This window comes from Austrofundulus limnaeus, unplaced genomic scaffold (assembly GCF_001266775.1).
Source record: "Austrofundulus limnaeus strain Quisiro unplaced genomic scaffold, Austrofundulus_limnaeus-1.0 Scaffold234, whole genome shotgun sequence".
In the NCBI taxonomy this organism is placed as follows: Eukaryota; Metazoa; Chordata; class Actinopteri; order Cyprinodontiformes; family Rivulidae; genus Austrofundulus; species Austrofundulus limnaeus.
The window spans coordinates 770,868-786,435 of NW_013952636.1; the positions used below are offsets into that span (position 1 = coordinate 770,868).

General features: G+C 39.4%; 1 protein-coding gene and 1 long non-coding RNA gene across 5 annotated transcripts in view; one reads left to right on the forward strand and one right to left on the reverse strand.

Annotated features, from left to right (window-relative positions):
* si:ch211-220i18.4 (SRSF protein kinase 3) overlaps window positions 1-1,998 on the forward strand; it is an 11,564-nt gene extending 9,566 nt beyond the window's left edge. For all 4 annotated transcript variants that reach the window (XM_014019872.1, XM_014019869.1, XM_014019870.1 and 1 more), the window contains 2 exons: window positions 1,240-1,332; window positions 1,415-1,998. In XM_014019872.1, the coding sequence (XP_013875326.1) occupies window positions 1,240-1,332; window positions 1,415-1,602 (281 nt within the window). In that variant the 3' untranslated portion in view covers window positions 1,603-1,998. The remainder of the gene's footprint in view (window positions 1-1,239; window positions 1,333-1,414) is intronic.
* Window positions 1,999-3,121: 1,123 nt separating this feature from the next.
* Window positions 3,122-9,118, reverse strand: LOC106525580 (uncharacterized). Its single transcript, XR_001311134.1, has 3 exons — window positions 8,393-9,118; window positions 3,786-3,885; window positions 3,122-3,690 (listed from the first exon to the last, which is right to left on the reverse strand). It is a non-coding gene; the product is annotated as an uncharacterized LOC106525580 (long non-coding RNA).
* Window positions 9,119-15,568: the final 6,450 nt, after the last annotated feature.

A 15,568-nucleotide genomic window follows, 5' to 3' on the forward strand; every position in this document is an offset into this window, starting at 1 on the left:
TACATACATACGTACGTACATACACATATACATACATACGCACATACATACGTACGTACGTACATACATACGTACGTACATACACATATACATACATACGCACATACATACGTACGCACATACATACATACACACATACATACATACATACGTACATACATATATGTACATACATATGTACGCACATACATACATATGTACGCACATGCATACTTATGTACATATATACCATACGCACATACGTACGCACATACACACATAATTACATACCTACATACATATGCACACACATACATACAGCAGGAAAAATAAGTATTGAACACGCCACCATTTTTCTCAGTAAATATATTACTAGAGGCACTAATGATATGAAATTTTCTCCAGATGTCGGTAACAACCCAAGTGATCCATACATACAAAGAAATCAAACCATAAATGTCCAGGAATGTACATACGTACATAAAACAGTAGGTACGTGTTAAAAATGGCAAAGCAATATCTAAAAACTAAAAGTAGCAGAGAAAGAAAAATCCCAGATAGCACAAGATGTCTGGCCCAGTTCTGGCCACACAATGCACACAGCACTTGGTCCAGATACTGCCCAGAATGATGGCCCTTTGATGTAGCATGCCATTGTTAAAACCAGTGCCAGACCTGGCCCACATCTGGTTGACAAACAGCCTGCCATGCCAGCAGTGCCAGCTTGACACTAGCTCTGGCTCACGTGAGTCTAAGTGAGATTGTTTTGAAAGAACTAAAGAGATTCATTGTATTTCTTTGGGGGGGTGTTGTGGAATACTGATTATGTATCACCTGGACACTGTCCACTGTTCCTGTTCCTGTTCCTGCAGATATGAACACTTGTTCATATCTTGTGATATCCTTCCGGACGTCATCATCCGGTTGACCCACTTTCACGTATCAGGATGAGACAGTTATGATTKGTTGTTCATTATCGTATGGCGATAACTGACAGTATAACATTGCTTGCCCGGCCTATGACAGCCGGGCCCACATCTTACAGACTTCGTGATTGTCTTCTGTTCCATGTCTGCCCATCAATAAATGACTTTATAATCATACTCGCAAGACTTGTCTTTTAAGCGCCCTTTTCGCCGTGTTTCTGACTATCTTTGCCGCGACAGGGGGAAAATTAAGAAATATAAAATATGAATGACTAAAATAAGAAGTAGATTACAAAATAAATAAAAACAATAATAATGTTTGCATTTATCTCAGACCACATCTCTCAGATCATTGAGCTGCTTGGTAAAATTCCACCAGCCGTTTCCTTGTCGGGGAAATACTCTGCAGAGTACTTCAACCGCAGAGGTAAGTCTGCAGTTTTCTGTACTTCTGCCTGAAAATGTTTGAATATTAGTTGTGAAATAAAACGGTGTGTTTCGTTGTGCAGGTGATCTCCGTCGCGTCAGTTCGCTGAGGCTCTGGAGCCTTTATGATGTTCTAGTTGAGAAATACAACTTCCTGTTGGAGGAGGCCTCTGGATTCTCGGATTTTCTTCTGCACATGTTGGATTACCACATGGAGAGGAGGGCAACCGCTGCACGGTGCCTCCGACACCCATGGTTGACCTCCTGTTAACCTTCCAAAAGCCCTGCAGTCCTCAGTCAGAGGCTTTCAGCTGCAAGTTGTGGCTGATTTCGGGGGATTTTTTTTTAAATCTATTTTTATACTCAGGGAACTCCTGCGAAATGTCATGATGCTTTTATCAGAAATAGAATCGTCTCTGCTGGAGCCCCATAAGCACTTTATGCTTTCATTAATTTTTTTCTTGCAGCTCCTTTTTCTGTGTTTTATAGGCAAATGATCCTGAGCCTCTCAATATGAAATCTTTTATATGTTAATGACAGAGCGGACTCTGCACAGCCAACACAGAGCCATGTACATGTAGTCTTTTATTTTCCTTCATGGCAAAACAAACAGCTTGTCAAGAACAATGTCTGATTCAATGGATAATAAACTCTTTTTTTTTTTTTGCATAGTGACAAGTCATTTGAGAAAATGCATCATATTATTTACAATATTCTTGCAGCAAAATATCTGCAGGCAGAGTTATGAGAAACTACACTGACCGGCAAAAAGACAGCAAAAAATTATACATTTTTTAATGGCACAAAATCATAATAAAACTCCAAGTTAATTATTTCAGAGAGAGATTAAAAATAAAATGAAAAGTTTGTTTTATGAACAACATGAAATATTGAATAGTTTTGTTTGTTTTACGAAATGAAATACTATTCATGTCGTTTTTTGAAATCCCTAAAACTGTGCATAAGATCATCCAGTTTTTGATGTAAACCAAGATTTTCTGTTTTGCAAAAAGAGGAAAAAATCAACTTAATATATTTTATTTAATGCTTTTGTTAAAGAAAACTTCTGATCAAACAGACGTTTTAGGAAAGCTCCATATGCCGTTTCAGCAGCTCACATTAAACACTGTTTATTTTAAATAACACAGGGAAGATTAGTGTTTAAATCTAAATTATATCCAAAACAAAACAGGTATGCTAATGCCAACACTTCAAAGCTTTTTTTTTTCCTTCGGCAGAGAAATATGAATAGAACAGGGCTATTCAACTGGCGGCCCGCGAGCCACATCCAGCCCACGAGTGACCAAAGTTCGGCCCGCCATTTGGTTTATTCGTCTCTTAAGTTCAAACCTCCGGTTTTAATTATTATAAGTTCTTTCACTTAGACATAGATGTGTGGTTTCTACAGAAACCTCTGAATCTTGGCTAGAAGCTGGTAAAAAAAATTCTGACCATCCAAGACAGTTAAAACTACAAGCAGGTGAAGATAAAACTACAAAAGTGAAAATGAAATTGGTTTAATATATTGACAAATCAAAGATGTCAAAATAATATTTGTGTCAAATAGGAGGCAGAATGTGTTCTTTTTTATTTTATTTTTTTATTTTTGTTTAATTATCACTACTATTATTGCATAGGTTTCTGTATGTTGTATCCATGATTAAATGCAGCAAAATGACCAAATTCAAAAGTAACAGATCTTTGTAATACTTGGTTTATTTACATAATGACTTTAATTGCTGGATGTTCGGCCCCTGAGCTGATGGCCTGCAGTAACTGTGGCCCCCGGAGTGATTTAGCTGAATAGCCCTGGAATAGAAACTAGTACAAATATCGTATACAGGAACTATAACATACAGTTATTGACCGTTTACTACCGTATACTGCAGTTAAAACGGTGCTTTGACCTCTGCAGTTTCCAGTCTGGGGCTAGATGCATGTGTAAATAAAGGTTTAGATGTGCACCATAAATGCACGTAAAGTATTTACACGTTTAATACCCACTGTTAGCGTTCAGGGTGCAAATTTCAGGCTCTAATGATATTTACATTTTGAGTGACCAAAACACCACAAATCAACACGACAGCAGCTGATACGCTCATTTCTGCTGTTTTCATGTAGAACTTATGCATCACAAAAATAACTCGACCCGTCTTGCTTAGTCCTCCACATGATCAAAGTTATTTCCTTTCCTGTGTGATGACTATTAAAAGCATTTCGATAACTCCACCCACGAAATCATCTGATCCAGCTGTAGGCACGGCACTCCACCAGTGGGCTTTCCTTATAAATGACCTTATATCCACACTCTGTCCGGACCCGGCGACACTTCTTGGGCCATGAGGTCGGTTTCATCGGCCTGCAGGGAAGAGAAGAATGAGTCAGCCTCAAAGAAAAAAAAAGACTTTTATCAAATTAATGAACACTGGCCCAGAGGGGCAATAATCAACTCACGAGTAGCAGTAGAAACCAAACTCATGACAGAAGCACTTGTCACAGCCTCTCCGGAAAGAATCTCCTGGTTTGAAGTATTTGTCCTTGTAGGAACAGATTCCTGAGGAAATAAGAAGCACCAGAGTTACACAGAGGGCCGTGAAAAGTATTCACCTTACAGAAAAACAACCACAATGAAGTGTGTGATGACCACCCATGAGTCATTCACATGGCTCAGCTGAAACTCACAAACTGATAACCCGTCTCTTTCAGGACTTTCTAGCCGAGAACAGATTTTGTGGTTCCATCAATTAAAGCAGACGATGGGATCGTGGAAGTCCTGCAGGAGGGTTGGGACATTTTTGGGTGGACTTTTTATTTCTTTTTTTTCCAAAGTTAAATCAATAAACAAACATTACCATGAATCCAACATGTAGCAAATAGATAAACTGAGGCATAAATTACCAGTGGCAGAGTTAGGATTTTTCTGAGTAAGGGGCCACAATATTTGTTCACCATCAACACACATGTTCAAACACTTGTATGTAGTTTAAAAAAGCTTGCAAAGTAAATTCTCCTTAGCAATTTCACACGCATTTTTACTGTACAAAAATAAAATACTGTATTTATTCAAGTATAATACATAAAATTTAATCCATAAAATCATCCATAAAGTTGGGGGGTAGTATTATACTTGGATAAATATTTTTACTTATTTATTTTAACAGAAATTTCGGCTTCATTCGTAAAATGCCTGAGTCTGGAAATGAGACCATGACATAAAAAGCAGCTGAAGCGAGCTCACCTGTGACACTCCTCCGTGCTTCAGAGTGAGATAATAACAGATCCAGGCAGGTGACATGATGTGAAAAAAGGGGAAAAAAAGCAGTCCTGCTCCTTAGTAATGATAACGAACTAAAGACATTAGTGTGTGACCGAGCCGCTCCTCGAACAACAACAAACACATGTTTGTCTGTAATGGCTGCCGTCTACCGGTGTTCTGAAAAAGTTTGTATCCCTGAAAAAAGTTTCCCCACCAGAGGGGGCACTCGCGATTAGTAAGTAATCTGCTTTTCCCCTTGAAGATGGTCCAAATCTTATGAAGTCTCTGACTTTTGTGTTGGCGCATCTTGGTGGACTATGTGTAAAATGGAATTTATGATTTTTAAGCTGGGGGGGGGGGGTCGTATTATACATGAGATCGTATTATACATGAATAAATATGGTACTCGCAATCACACATGTGAGAAAATCCAGCCATCGTTTGTCAGTTGAAAGACTTTTTGCAGGATTGTTCAGATTTGCTTAAGAAAAGAAGAAGACTTCCCTAAGCTTAGTTCATGCTGGACCTTTCAACTCATCAGCGCCTCCAGTGTTTGGACATGGAACTGCATCCGCCAACATCGCTCCCAGGTAAAGGACAGATGAATGAAAGAAAGGGGGCACTTCAGGGGGCCAATCAGATTTCAGCTGGGGCCAATGCCTCTGTGGCCCACCCCTAGAACCGCCCCTGTAAATGAATGTATTTCAGTCAGATAGGCACAGATTCAGTGAGCACATCAGCTGAACTCTGCTTCGCTCACAGTGTGAACTTTGCACACAAAAACGTGATGAGTCGCGCTCTAAAGCGTCGGCTCGAAGAGTCCGTACTTCGTAGTGAATCAGAAGAGCCGACTCCCATCAGTGAGCTGGCTCCCCAATTATTTTTCTTTCTCTGGCCCTGTGACCAATCACATGCATGGATGTAGGATATGGGAGAGCAAAAGGTGCTCGAGGGCTGTTATCCTGCATGCTTCTCGTGTTTCTCTGTTCCACACACCTGATTTGAATGATTAATCAGCTTCTGCAGAAATTGCAAAAGGTAATCCAGTCACTGAATCAGTTGTGTTGTAGCAGAGAAACAAATAAAACATGAGGACCAGACTTGCCCACCCCTGATTTAAGATCAAACTATTATATGAAAACAGAGAGGGGAACAGAATCACACTAGATCCGTGAAATAAAAGTTATAAGTTTGATTCAAATATTAAATAAAAGTACGAATGTCTGCTTTTTTAACAGAACACATACACAAAATTAGGCAATTGTAAAGGCTTCTCATAAAAACAGTAAATGTAAAAGGGTTTATAGACACAAAACATTCATATTTGCCAAGTTAAGCTAAAATACGAGTCTGCAGATAAGTTAAGAGCTGTTTGGGAGCTGAAAAGAGCTGAACTTCCCACTAACGAACCCGCCCCTCCCTGTTCATATTTGCTTTATCACAGTGGTTCCCAAAGTTGTGGTCGGGACCCTTTTGTGGGTCACAAAACATCAAGGGACGGTCCCAAGATGATTTCTAGACATTAATTTAAATGCAAAAGAATGGGATGTTTTCGCCATGACTATTGCATTTAAAAATAATAATAATCATAAATAAATAAAATTAATATTGTAATTATTAAGTTTGTTTATATTGCTATTATTCCCATGTTTAACAGAGTTATTAGCAAAGTTTGTACACATAAACAAGTAATATCTGGGCTCACAAATGCCTGCAACTGCTATTTTGTGGGCCAGAAGCTGAAAGTTTGAAAACCACTGCTCTATCAGGTTCACGGCTCCTGAAGCAACAAAGTAGCTCCAGACCATTACACTGCCACCACCATGTTTGACTGTTGGTCTGATGCTGCTTTTCTGAGATGCAGTGTAAGTTTTATGTTGTGGGTTCAAAACGCTTCAACTTTTGTTTTGAGTCCGTTTGATATTTTTTCCAAAGGTCCTGCCCCCCTGAAGTGCCCCTGTCCTGTCACTCATCTGTCCTTTGCCCGAGAGTGATAATGATGGATGCAGTTCCTCGTCCAAACACTAGTAGCGCTAATGGGACAAATAGTAAAGTCCAACTTGAATCAAGCTTAGAGAAGTCATCTTTTCTAAAAAAAGTTTGAACAATCAACTGACAAACAATGACTGGATTTTCTCACATGCTGTGTTTGAGAGTATTTAATTTACTTACAGTAAAAATGAAAGTAAAACTGGTGAGGAGAATTTACTGAAAGCTTTTTTTTAAACTACATTACTTTCCAAGTATTTGAACATGTGCGAAAGTATACACCTTACCAAAACAAGGGATTTGTGTGCAACGATGGTGAACAAATACTTGGCCCCTCTATGAATATTGTGGCCCCGTGATGGCCCCTTATTCAGAAAAATCCTACATCCGCCACTGGTCATAGTTGCTCTTGGAGTAACTTTGTTCAGCTGCTCACGTGACAGGTCACCACTGTTCCACGCTTTTTTTTTTTTTGATCATGACTCTTAGTTTACAAAGTTAGAAATGACTTTGTAATGTTTTCCAGATGTTTCTCATCTGTTCTCGTATGTCTTTAGAACATGAGAGCCTTTAGCCAACTTCCAGCTAATTTGTCTTTTCACATAGGGCTAGATTTGTTTGCATTGCACTTGCAAAATACAAAACTGTAGTTAACTGTTATTGGATCACATTTTTGACCCTGTTGGGTAAAAAAAAATGTACTTTTTCAGGACATCCAAACTTTACTATAAATGTTTGTCTTCTTGTTGAAAGGCAAAAGCTTCACTGGGAGAGGTCAGACACATCCATCCATCCATCCATCCATTTTCTGTACACGCTTCTTCCTTTTCAGGGTCAAGTCTATCTTCCGCAGTGAGTTCACCCCTCGCACCTGAGTGCGTAGGAGGCCGTCCTCGTGGGGACTGTCACCTTGAGAAAGAGATCAATAGGAACACACTGATCTGTTGAAACAACCCCACAGGAGAGCCGTGCAGAGTCGGCGTACGGAGGACAAAAAAGTTCTCGGTCAGCCGGTTGGTATAACTGCTCGTGAAAAAACAACAACCCTTCAGCAGGGTTTACACGCTTTTAAATGGTAATTGTGCAGAAAAAAAAGTGCTTCTCACCTTTTTTGCGGTGCACCGAAGCTTCAGAGCATGCGCTGCTCAACAGGATGAAGGTTAAGGCGAGCGCAAAGATCTTCCACAAACAGGAGCCTGGAGCATTATTGACCTGATGTGACATTCTGATAAAACATTAAGCATAAACTCTAAGATTTTAAACCTATAACACAACCGTCCAGTAATAACCGGTCAAGTTGTTCTGAAGTTCTTGCAGATGCCGGCTAATATTTATAGTCTTCCAACTCCACTGAACATGGAGAACAAAAAAAGAACTCCAAAGGTTTAATTTTCTGGTTTCCTTTAGGTGTCCAACTTTTGTTTCAAGGTGAACCGTGTTTGGAGTTTGGACGTGTACCCGTGCATGTCTAAATATTACCTTTGGTGGATGTTAGCCCCCATTAAAGCGTGGGTGAGAAGATGAACCCGTGTCATTGTTGCCCTCTGAACAGCTGGAGTCCGTTGTCTGCCTGTTTATCATGGTTTTATTATTTATCACCTTCACGCTGGTGCAAACAGATGCTGACTCGTGAAATTATTTTTAAACACCGCTGAGTCTGTCAGAAAAAAAGTGCTGAAACCACCCTTTGTTTGATGGACCTAATTACTGCGACAAAACGAGATCCGACATCATTCTTACTGAACTGGAGACTTCAACACAGTGAGAAACACTCATAATGATTTAAGGGAGTTCCCAATTAAACAATCAAACTTACTGCCTTATTAGACGAATCAGTTCCAGCTCTCTGTCTCCACAACGCACCTGGTCACAGATTCTACAGGATGTGTGATGAACCGCGGGACAGTTTGTGGACAGCCCCTTGCTTCCTGGCCGCCTGAGGCCAGAAACCATTTAAGGCGCCATGCTCTGACAGAAGAGAAAACAAATCAAACACCAGTGGACTGGAAGGAAGTGGAGGAGGCTGAGGGCCGCCGCAGAGAGAATCCACCATCCTCTGTGTCAGCTCTGCAGTCACTCAGGATAACTCCGGGTTGTCTGATGGCTTTATGTTTGCACTTTGTGTTTTCTTCAGTGTGGCAACTGCTCCTCAAAGTGGCACCATTGTGAAACGAGATTTTAGACTTAGTTTGACTAAATTCTAATGTTCAGGGTGGAATTTCAGTTTTTCAGTGAACCTGGTACGTCGTTGAATTCAGTTTTATGATGTCCTGATTAATTTGTGTCTTGCTGTAGTCAAGTGGGATCTTTGTTTAGTTATTTGCCATTAAAACTCTCTTGTTCAGGGACGGAGCTAGACATTTTTGCATGGGGTGGCGCAAGTGATTTTTAGGGGGACTCATAGAAATTAATTAAAATGCTCTGGATTTGAAAATTCATGATGGCCTCCACAGTTTAATAGATTATTTTTAGTTTTGTGTAGGATAATAGAATGATCCAAAAAGACATCCTGTTAGTCCCAACTAAGATAACTGCTAATGCTAATGCTAATTAACCGCAGGGCTATAATTAAGCCATTTTTAAACACACACAGCTGAAAATTAGCTTACCGTATTTTTTGGACTATAAGCCGCACCGGACTATAAGCCGCACCCGCCATTTTAAAAAAAAATCTGCGAACATTAACATATAAGCCGCACCGGACTATAAGCCGCACCCCCAACATAAAAAAAACAGTACACCCAAATTTGCCATCAAAAAAGTAAATTCAACATCAAAATATAAAAATCAAACCTTTAGGAATTAAAGTTCGGAGGAATACGGTTCATTCAATTGACCTTATTTTGGTAGTTTTCTTTAACAGTTTCTGGCCCAACAAAACGTCTCATTCATCTTCCTCCAGCATACTGAAAACATCGAAGTCCTCCTCTTCAGTGTCGGAGTTAAACAAGCTGAGAAAAGCTGCGTCACACAGCGGTATCTGTTCAGTGTCGGAGTTAAACAAGCTGAGAAAAGCTGCGTCACACAGCGGTATCTGTTGTCCTCCCGGGGTAATGCTGGCTCTGAAGCTGTGGTGGGATAGCCCTCCCGCTCCAGCAGACGTCACTGCATGGGATTCCTTCCCCGGGGAGTGCAATGAGGAAAAAAAAGTCAGCGGCTCTTCACTCGACGTTTATCCACAAACTGGTCCTGGATTAAGTTCCAAAGTTTTTATCAGTCAGATTCCACCGTGAAAAATGTCTGTTTTATCCCCTTTTATGAGTTTTTGGCCATTGACCATCTTTAAATCATTGCTTCCTGGTCAACAGTCAGCTCTGGAAGCGATCGCTTTTTTCTTTTTTTCTTTTTTTCCTTTCTTTTTTTGAAGCGAGTGGTTGAAGCAAATGGAGCATAAGAGYCCCCTGGTGGCTGAAGAAAAAAATCCATGTATAAGCCGCACCAGACTATAAGCCGCATGGTTCAAAGTTCAGGAAAATGTTGCRGCTTATAGTCTGAAAAATACGGTAGTAGTAAAATGTAATTTCAATTTTAAAAAATCCAAGATGGCTTCCAAAGTGAATTTCAAATGGTTACAACTCAACCATTTTTAGAAACACTGAGCAGAAACTTGGTGTGGTGGTGGCCAAGAGCAACCCCCATGACATTCTGAAAGCTACCTAAGCTAGCAAAAAAAAGCTTTCTAATTAAATGCCAACCTTTGAAATGCCACATGCAAACCCCAACACCACTTGTCAATCATTTGCAGGTGGCTCCTGGCGTGGCTAATGAGGCGCCACCCTGGCCAGCCCTCTGGCTCCACCCCTGTTCCTGTTCTGTTTAAAGCTGTTTCTTCAATGGTTCTGCGGTCAGATAGAACAAAACTCTAATTTTAAGGTCATTGATAGATTCAATTTATTTAATCAAATTATAAAAAAATAAAAATAAAATAATCCAAATTGCTGCAAAGTAGAGAGATTACAAAGACTGATGAATACTTTTGCAACATACTGTAGTACTTCAGCCTAAAGTTGATGTCAGAACGTTTGATCTTTCTGCTTTTGGAGCTTCTGTTTTCTAACTTTCCAACATGTGAGTGAAACTCAGTGAAATAACGCGCAGACCTCAGTTTCTCTGCAGGCTCGTCACACAGCAGCCATTTGGCAGATTGACACGTTTCTAACTATCTTCATGTTTTGCACAGGGCTGCAAAGAAAATCCTCTTTTTCCAAATCCACTACACTGTTCTTGGGTGACCTGTTTAAAAGTCTGTCCTCTTGTTTAAAGCTCTCTTTGCCACAGCGCACTTCACTTCACTTCACTTCACTTCACTTCACTTCACTTCACTTCACTTCACTTCACTGGGACTGTGAGGTAAATGCTAACTTTAATGTTTAATTCCAGGAACTGTACGTCCAGCCTCACAACTCTGCTGCTGCTGGACTCTTATCTCGTCTCTTTCTTTGAACTATTTTTGCGTTATTTGTCAGTCTTTTATCTGAGAACATGTCTGCTACTCATTTGAACCAATCCGACTCTCTGCACAAGCTGTTTTTATGACTAATGCCTCCTCCTCTGGAGAGTATTCTTTTTTGCAGCACGTCGTCTGTTTTTAAAGGATTTTCAGTTCTGAGTATTACAGGTGAATGTGCTCAAAGATGTTCTCATGGATTATTTTTTTTTTAGCAACGAGTACACTGTGAAACTTGTTGACACAGTTTATCTCTATGTATTTATTCATTAGATTTATTTATTTGTTTTGGTGTGTGAGCCTAATAAAATAATTGCTATTCTAAGGTATATTTTTTCTTTATCGTGCAGGTAGTCAACAAGGGTCTTGTTTTTAAACCAGTAATTTAATTTTTTTTGTTATTTTGTAATATGTAACATGGCTCACAAAGGCAAAAGGTAATAGTGTTTGCTTGCATGTCATGTTAGCAAAACATCTTAATTATTGGAAACAAGCTGATCCAAGATGGCCACCACACTAACTATTCTTGACTAACACAAAAAGAGTGAGCTTAAGTCTATTTTACAGACATTGAGCTAAAACTTCTTAAGTTAGAAAGCGGGGAACAATAATTACCTAAATAAAACAGGAAGTGGCTGAGCTGTGGGACAGTCAGAGAAAAGGCAAGCCTGATACACATGTGGACAAAACTGTTGATGCTCCTCGGTTAATGAAAAAAAAAAACCACAGGAAGCTTTCTGACACCGGGCAGCACATTTCTCTATAGAATCCTTGATAGTCTTGAGATTCCATTGAACCCTGCACAGATTCAAGACCCCCTGTGCAGCAAAGCAGCTCCGGAACATAACAGAGCCTCCGCCATGGTTCACATAGGGACAGTTTTCCCTCTGTGAACACAGAGCTGATGTGTCTTGCCCAAATGTTCCATTTTTGTCTCATCTGTCCAGAGGACATTGTCCCAGACGCTTTGTGGCTTGTCAACATGTAGTTTGACAAATTCCACTCGGGCTTTTTTATGATTTGGTGTCCTCCTTGGTCGTCTCCCATTAAGTCCACTTTGGCTCAAATGACGATGAATGGTGCGATCCGACACTCATGTTCCCTTTAATCTGTTTATAAGTTTTTCTGGGCTCTTTTGTTACATTCATATTATCCGTCTCTTTGATTTGTCATCAGTTTTCCTCCTGCGGACACATCCAGGGAGGCTGGCTACAGTCCCATGGATCTTAAATTTCTGAATAATATGTGCAACTGTTGTCACAGGAACATCAAGCTGCTGCTGCTTGGAGATGGTCTTATAACCTTTGCCTTTAACATGCTTGTCTATAATATTCTTTCTAATCTCCTGAGCAGAGGTTTATGATAACTAAGTACGTTACAGTACTTGAGTAGTTTTTTTGAGGATTTGTAATTTCACCAATTATTTTTTTAAAAAGCTACTTTCACTTTTATTTCATTACATTTCAAAGCTAAAAAATAACCTTTTACTTCTTTACTTTAAAATGTAACACCTAGTTATTCGTTACAAAATTAAATATGTTCAAACTCATCAAGAAAAAAGATGTTTCTGCACTCTAAAAATGAAGAGTTGAATTTACTCAACAAAGTCATGTCAACTGGCTCCACTAAGATCAATTTACTCAACCTGGTTTGGTGGAACCAGTTTGGTTCAGTAAATTCAACAGCTTAATTTTTAGAGAGTGTGTAAAAGCACTTTTACTTTTACTCTCCCAATTTTTGTGAACAGTTTTATGACTTTTACTGATTACATGTAGACACCTGTGATGATAATTAGTGGACACACCTTGATTTAACATGACCGTTTGGTCACATTATTTTCAGGAGTACCATCATTTCTGTCCAGGCCTGTTTCATGAATTTTATTTTAAAAAGTGTTGAAGCAATGTCTGACTTTTGTTTACTTTTAATAGAATTTATATTTATTATTACTTTTGTCAGATTCAAATTATATCTGTGACCATCGTGGGTTTTCCTTTTATTAAACAAGGGGCACCAACAATTTTGTCCACGTGTGCACGTGGAGTCTTACTGGTTTGTTCGGTCTGACCTGTCGGAATGACCTCCGACTGTATTTTACGAGTTCTTTAAGCAAATTTCACGGCTCCGCCTCCTCTTGTCCTCCTGCTGTTGTCATGGTGGGGGTGTTTGGTTTGTGCAAAGCACTTATTGTTGCCTGCAAATTTACACCCCATCAAGCAATTCATTGTACGTTTTGAACATTATGCATCTGAAATGTTTGTCGCTGCTGTGTTTTTGTGTGACCCGGCACTCTTAACAAAATCACCTTTCTTCTGTAAATGCTTAGTTAAATGATGTAAAAGTACTGTTGACATTTCTCTTAGGGAGGTACAAACAGCTGCAATTATGCAAGAAAAAAGTGCCACATGTCAGCTTTGTAATCAGGTTGTGATAAAAAAAAATTAAGTGTTTTTAAAGTTCACTTTATTTTTTTCCCTCACAGACTAATAAATACTTTTTTAAAAACGTTTTTTAATTGAAGCTCAGAGAATAATGGCTGCAAAATCAACTTATTTACTGCAATAACTGAATGACGAATTAAATTTAGTATCTAATCATCGTTTTGCATGAGTAAAAGCCTTTTAGTGGTCCTTATATTTCTGTTTTCTTTGAAATGCAAGTATTTGGACCTAACTAATATCCTTTCTTTTCCACGCTTCCCGCAGAACCTTGGAAGTTTTGTCCAACATCTTGGTGGCCCAGAAAGTTTGGCAGCTTGGATCAAGAAGTAAAATAATTAGAAGCAATGGCTGTGGTGACAGTGAGGTAGGTTGAGGTCAGCAGATTGTTCATGAATGAATGACAGAGGCAGACTGTGGTTTGGGTGAAACTAAACCAGGTTTTCTTCTGACATGTGGTGGGTCTGCTGCTCTGAGAAGCAGACAAACAGACCACACAGACTGGTAACAGACTAATTAGTTAAAAACCACACATAAAATAAATTGATTGTTTAAATAAAATATTTCATTCTTCAGAAATTTGCATTTGTTGTTCCTAAAACATCTATACATAGAGTCTTTAATGTCTTCATACTATTTTTTTTCCATGAATTATGAAAAGATAAACTCATAAAAACAACTAAAATCTGAATCAAAAATTCAGAGTTTCTTTAAATTTGATGACTGTAAAGGTAAACATGACCTAACAACATGTTTTCATTCTCAGGGCATCGATTATGCCAACGTCTGTCCTTGCCCAAAAACAAAAATGATGGCTGCAGTTCCACTTCCTACCACTACTAGCGCCAGTGAGTAAAATAGGAAAGTCCAACATGAAGCAAGCTTACAGAAGTCTTTTTCAGTTTGAACAAACCTACAGAAAAAAAAAAAACGTTTTTACTGACAACAATGGCTGGATTTTCTCACATGTTGTGTGTTTGAGCGTATTTTATTTATGTACAGTAAAAAACATGTAAAATTGATAAGGAGAATTTACCGTGCAAGCGTTAGTGTTTGAACACGTGACTGATTAAATGTGTAAATCTTACAAAAACTGGGGATTTGTGTGCAGGTATGTTGAACAAATACTTGACCCCTCTATGAATATTGTGACCCCTTGATGGCCCCTTACACTGAAAAATCCTAGATCCGCCACTGTGAAGACCAGAGAGTTTATGTTATTAAAGAATTCCCCTTTGGTGTCACTTCCTGTTTCATTTTGGCTGAGCCTAACTCAAAAGAAAACAAGCCATGTTTGTGACAAAATGGTTAAAATCATTTGTTACACCAAATTTCTCTAACATAAAGATGCTGCCTTCGACTTTTTGTGTTTGCACCTCACAGGCACTTTCGAGTCATTATAACAGCATAATTCAGACGTCTGTTATTTTTTACAGAAACATCAGCAGACCCGACGTTCGATTACAAAATGTTTTGCGTCGCACAATTTACCTCCAGGTGTGAGCCGAGAGCTAACCACTCGGAGTCGAATCTGCAGAAAAATGTTTGTAACAACAAATGGTGCACGTTAACGTTGCCCAATGACTCAAACTCAACAGAAAATTGTTATGAACTCCTGTGAAACTGGAGTGTGTGGTCCCCTCATGCTTCACAATTAAATACGTGTTTCAGTGAAAACACTGCGAGTTTCTGAACGGACCTCACAGAGGAGGAAGCCACTGATGAATTACAGGTATTTACTGTGACAGCCTGCGGATTTCCTAGTCACAGACTGTGCCAATGTGTGTGTGTGTGTGTGTGTGTGTGCGTGTGTGTGCAGTGGCTTTGTGTGATATTTCTGGCTGCGTGACTCACCGGCAACACTACAGCAGACCTGGCCAGGCTTACATAAATAATACTATGTCAGACACAAGTTCATGCACAGTGATGGATGCAGGCCTCAGGGCTGCTGTGAATCCTCTGTTTAAACCTGTTTATTGCTTAGCAACAAAGCAGGACTTGGTAACGTGGACGAAAATAAGCCTTTGTCATATTTGCTAAAAGTGGCACAATGCCCTCACACTGATACATGACACACACACACACACACACACACACACACACACAC